We start from the raw sequence: 5,890 nt of genomic DNA on the forward strand, positions 1-5,890 counted from the left end.
TGGGGGGAGGGTGGGGGGGGGGGGGGGGGGGGGGGGGTGTAGTTTAAACCAAGACTTATAAACCAAGGGCTTCACTACTTTGGCTAAGGTTCATTCTTGAGTTATTTCAAATTAATTTGAAACTTCTTTTCGCATGGACTTCATCTGCAAGTTATAAATATAGTCAACAAACTGATTTTGCATGAACACCTATAAATGTCTATCCCTTGACAAGCATAAAAATTCTCTTTGGATAGCTGACCGATTTTGGAGTCCTTACAATAAATAAAGATGTGAAGAAGAAAGAGGATCTGCTGAAAATGTCCATATCTGATCTCTGGCTTGACTTGAAGTCAAAACTTCACTGTGACACTTTATGTGTTAAACCGGCCAGAGATGGTTGCTCAACTGGTGTGGCCAGATTGTGGTATGCTTTTGTTCCTCTTCAATTCTGTTCTTCTTAAATAATATTGGGTGCAAATCTTAGAAAATGCTTCTTGTTAACTTGACACTCTGCCTTATGCAGCTCTGAGGGGGACCTTGCCTTCTACGTAAATGTGTTGAAAGACTGCCTACCTCGTATTCCTCCTAACAGCCTGTCAAAGGTATATGTGACTTCTCTGTCATTGCTCCTCATCTGCAAAGCTTTTCCCCCCAATCATGGGCAGTATTTTATTTTCTTCCCAAGCATAGTAATCATAGTTCCATTTGTTCATCAGTTTGATCAATAGGACCGTGCTTGCTTTCATTTTTTTAGCTGTAATCCCACAGGTTTGCCATGTGCTTTTCCCTTTATTCTGCATCATTTGTTGTATTAGTGCTTTCATGATATATATTAGCAGCTGTAAGTATCGTAAAATGAGAACATGCTTAAGAGATTGGTATCGCCTATCTAGGTAGGTAAACACAAAACACACAGTATAAGCCTGTAGTAGAAAAGTCAAAAAACTTCTATACAATTTAGTTGTGTAGTGTGTAAAACCGTGTGAATCATCAATACAATATTTGATTCGCGCGGTCCGCATGCTGGTTCATACAATTCGCCGCCCGCTCTTGTATTTGTAATAACTTGTCCTGAGTTCAATCAAAAGTTGATGGAAAAGAACCATAACTATGTCACCCTATTCCTAATAGATTGACCCTACAATAGCATATCTAAATTATAAGAAAGCCTATAGATGCTACAATTGCAGAAATTGCACCCTGCAAATTTCTATTTGTTCGAGTATGTAAATAAATTGCAAATACAATCAAAGTAATAAATGGCCAAGTTAATTTTGGGTCCCAATTCCAATACGACCCCACACTTTATTAGCCCATACCGCTCCTGAAAAGGATTCCTATGGTTTAAAAAGTAATTAAATTCTTAAATTACAACTTTTGACCATTAGTATGAAACTAAAAAAGTTGATTATAAGACAACTTTGAGCAGTTACATCTTCGTTGCTCGATGTATAATGAGATTTTAGACTTTTACACATTTGTGGTTCTAAATTTTCCATAAACTACTGTCATCAAGGAGACTCAAAACAGTACAAAAGGTTCTTAAACAAGTTTTCAAGAAATTAGTCCTCTTGGCTTATAGCAGCCAATATTGTTACCATATTTTTGTTTTAAGATTTTTGAGCTTTTTTGTTTCCCAATTGTTTTGCAAACTTCTCCTATTACCAGTTATTCTTCTCGTGTGACAGCTTTATTGCTTGAATGTCTGTTTTTTCTATTTTGATGTAACCATGAGAATTACACTTTTTCCTAGAATAATTTTCACTTTTTCGAACTCATGTTTGGTTATAAAATTTATTCAACTTGGAGTTGGATTCGAAATTTGGAAAAATGCTCCTAACTTGTTTTCCCACTCCATCTTCATGACTTCCAAATAAAATGCTCTCCTCTCTCCTTTGCAAAAAGTATAACCAAACACTACTCCATCTTCATAAATTCCAAATAAAGTGAAAAATATTTGAAATCTTTGGCCAAACGCCTACTTAATTCTCAGTCAATTACCAATCTCTAGTACTTTTTTCTTTTAACACCAAATAATATGATTTCAGGATACCTTAAAACTATTGTATCATATATTTCTCTTGGTATCTGATGCAGGCACATGGAATGATTGAGATGCCAAACCCTCCTCCAGAGCTCTTAATATTTGAACCTTTTGTTGAGACTGATGACATAGTTGTTGCATCCAAATCCCGAAATGAGAATGCGCACAATTTGCTCTGGAAAGGGGATAGTAGATGGGTAGAGGTCACCGTAGGTGTTGTAGGAAAACGTGGATCAATGCGTTCATTGACTCCTAGTGTAACCGTGAAAGAATCTGGAGGCATATTATCTCTGGAGGAGAAATTCCAAGGTATCTCTTCATTATAATTTTTGTAGTGTAAGACATTATATCGCTTCCAGTGATTTGAACTTTCTCATTGTTTCATTTATGCATGCTCCAATATGTAACCACAGTTCTATGCTTGTAGTAAAAAAAGAAAAGAAAAGATAAGCAGGTAGATGGTCTTGTCCCTAGTTATTCCATAGCCATAGGTTCATTGAGTAGAGCTTATTGATTCTAGTTGAAACCATTAAAATAATAAGCTTCATGGGGGCATAATGTGGTTTCTTTTTGTCAAATGATGACTAAGACATTACATGGTTCCGACTGCAGGTGGAACCGGCATCAATCTGACTCCACCACCACCTTCTATTATGAGGTTTGTCATGAAGATTCATCTTGTGGAAACTGTATTAGATATGACTACCAGATTTATATCAATATACATTTCTACTTAAAAGTAGTATTTACTAAACCAGAAATTATTCTTTACAAGATGTACTTTTCTGTGTCTCAAGATTACCTACATATTGCTCACAATCACTTTATTTCTTTTCTTTCTCAATCAGTAGTGCCACCTTGGAAAGGTGTAAAAAGCGTATTGAACTTATTGCAAACACTCTACAATTAGAAGGATTTTCGCGTATTGATGCATTTGTTCATGCTGACACTGGTGAGGTATGTTATTGCTGAGATTCTTTCAATTGATTGAACAGTAATAAAAGTGAATTTAATACTTCATAGTTAATAATATCATTAAGGAAATGTGTCTTTTCCAGCAAGTTGCAGTTCATGATGAGCCTCTTGAGATAATTGTGACACACTCGTGTTAATTATACGAGTGCACAAAGAACCATGGTGAAGAGTTTACCATGTTGTTTAGAAGGCTGTAGTACTCTACTAAAATTTTCAAAGTATTCATCGTTTTTATACAAGATTAGTATAAGAGGTTGAATCACCTGTCCAAATTGGTCGTTTGCGGTTGAATTGGGACCAAAATATCATTTTAGAGGCAATATTTATTGTCGAGTTAATTCAGTAGTAGAACTTGAGGAATCAGAACTTAATAAAAGGATTTCTGCAAACTGCAACACTTAACATGCCATACAATTGATAGAATCACTTTTACTGCAAATCAAACTTAAAAGTAAAATCAGGAAAGGAGGGGTATTCAGATAACTATTTGCAGATGTATTATAAGATCTAATTAGATGTATCGTTATTTTGCGGTCACAGGTACTGATTATAGAAGTGAATACAGTTCCAGGAATGACTCCTTCCACTGTCTTGATTCATCAGGTGATATATCTGCTTCTTCTTCAATGACCACATATGTTTGCAAGTTTGGACCAAGTTTATGCTATTTGTAATTATCAACAAAAGGACTATATACAATGTCTTATATAAAAAAAAAAAAAGGTTCAGTGAGCAATTCGAACAAGTTAAACTTCAACGATTGACATTATCATGTTTGTTGTATTTAGGCACTTTCAGAGCAACCTCCCCTGTATCCTCAGCAGTTCTTCCGCACGTTGCTTGATCTGGCATCAGAGAGATCTATGTGAATATAATTATATCAGAAGATTTCAGGTTGTTCATTTCTTTCTTTCTATCCGTTCTCCATCCATCATTTTCCTTCCTATGTTGTATGTTAATTCAAGACTTTGTAAAATGTTGTGGAAGAAGACTTGCCTTTTCGGGATCTTTGTTATCTACTAAGTGTACATGTTGAACTACTATAAATGCAGATCCCTTCTCAATAATTCTTGTTCCTATAAAGTGTGTCTATCAAACATAAATCGATTGGTGTGCAAGTTTAAGGGGCCGCATATGTATTGGACTACTGTTTACAGGCTATTTTGTAAACTAGATCACCCAAGAGCATGGAACTATAATTATCACCTACTTTTAATACAGCTGTTCAACCTTTTGAAATTTCCATTAAATTGTTAATGCAATAAATGATGTTATTAATATAGGGTAACATACGTAAATCTCACTAGTTTAGGAGTTAATTACTCCCTTGGTCCTACAATAGTTGTTCACTATACTAAAAATAGTTGTCCAACAATACTTGTTCAATTTAGAAAATCAAGAGATAATTTACCTTTTGTAACGATTTTACCTTTGCTATTAAATATTATTTATCATCTAACACATTTCTCAAAACATTAAATTTAATAAAGTCAAAGGATAATATAGTAATATTACCTCTATTATTTATTGTTTCTTTAGGGGTGTGACAAGTCAATAGAGGACAATTATTGTTGGACAGAGGGAGTACTTAGCTTCATGCTAGTTTGTAATATTACAAATCTTATCGGACTTTGGACTTCGGATACATGAATTTGGCGTGTCCAAATATCTATATCTTGGATAAATGATATCAAAATTAGGTGTAATTTATTTTAAATACACTGTATCCGAGTAAATTTGCATGTATCCAACTCTCTTGCTCGTCATTATCCTCTCTTGCTCGCCGCTCTTCCTGATTCACATATATTTGGGAATCTCTCTCCTTCTCTCGCTTGCTTCTCTTCATATTTTAGTGTATCTAATAGCAAACATTCATGTATCTGTCTTAGAAATCGGGCACGAAACTATTAACTTTTTTCTTAATAATTAGCACTTTTTTGGTTAGCAGTTATTAGTTTTCCTCAGTGGTCCAAGAAGTACAACATCACATGGTTTCTCCACTGTAATATTAGCTGCAGCCAGTAGTCACAAGATAGTCATATTAATAAATTCTGACTTTAAATACAGATCCAGAATGAGAAAAATAAAAGTCTTACCTATAAGTAGTTGAATGTGAGTCGTAATATTTGAATTATATTAATAGTTGGATATTCCAATACAACAGGAGTCTATCAATAAAAGTCAATGAAACATCGATATTAATGAATAAATAAGTGTGTTAGGTACATCTTTCGCTTAGTGAAAAGTAATGAGACTAATTTCCCCTCCTTTCTTGCTTATGCACCTTTATTTAGATTCTTTATATTTTTAAATTATCGTCGAAAAATATCTTCGATAAAAATCAACAAATCTCTTGGTCAAAAACTAAGGAAATAATAGCAGCCACTGAAATCTCAAAGGTTTAGTTCCAAGACTATCAGAGGCGTATGTATGTGAAGGGGAGGGGGTTCACATGCACCCATCCTCCCCTTCCTAACCCCTATATAATACTACTATTTTTCTAATTATCTTTTTAAATTTGTATTGGTGAACCCAAGGTTAAAAAAAATACTCTAGTATATTGATAAGTAAGTACAAATAGGGGGTGCATAACTTATAGATTTGTGGTTCAAATTTTTCTATCCACATTAACATTTTTAATTTTTAATTAATATAACAAAATGTGCCACTTTTCATAGATCTTTTTAATAATTTATAAATAAAAAGAGGTTCAAATACCCATATTTTTAGGTTGCATTAGCTATGTCTAGACCTTAAGCTAGAAGTGTCAATAAAGTCAAATTATATTTTTTACTTTCTTTTTCTCCTTTCCTTCTTTATTTAGACGTTTTTCTTATTTATTTATTTTAACTTTTTCTTTTGACTTTTCAAAGCCCTAAACTAAAAGGT

General features: G+C 33.9%; 1 protein-coding gene across 1 annotated transcript in view; it reads left to right on the top strand.

The window, feature by feature from the left end:
* Positions 1 to 4,122, top strand: part of LOC102602208 (uncharacterized) — a 15,869-nt gene extending 11,747 nt beyond the window's left edge. Inside the window, exons 18-24 of the mRNA XM_006338903.2 lie at positions 237 to 406; positions 506 to 584; positions 2,080 to 2,335; positions 2,639 to 2,684; positions 2,875 to 2,983; positions 3,542 to 3,604; positions 3,790 to 4,122. Coding sequence (XP_006338965.1) covers positions 237 to 406; positions 506 to 584; positions 2,080 to 2,335; positions 2,639 to 2,684; positions 2,875 to 2,983; positions 3,542 to 3,604; positions 3,790 to 3,870 — 804 coding nt within the window. The 3' untranslated portion in view covers positions 3,871 to 4,122. The remainder of the gene's footprint in view (positions 1 to 236; positions 407 to 505; positions 585 to 2,079; positions 2,336 to 2,638; positions 2,685 to 2,874; positions 2,984 to 3,541; positions 3,605 to 3,789) is intronic.
* Positions 4,123 to 5,890: the final 1,768 nt, after the last annotated feature.

Source organism: Solanum tuberosum, unplaced genomic scaffold (assembly GCF_000226075.1).
Source record: "Solanum tuberosum cultivar DM 1-3 516 R44 unplaced genomic scaffold, SolTub_3.0 scf00008, whole genome shotgun sequence".
NCBI lineage: Eukaryota > Viridiplantae > Streptophyta > Magnoliopsida > Solanales > Solanaceae > Solanum > Solanum tuberosum.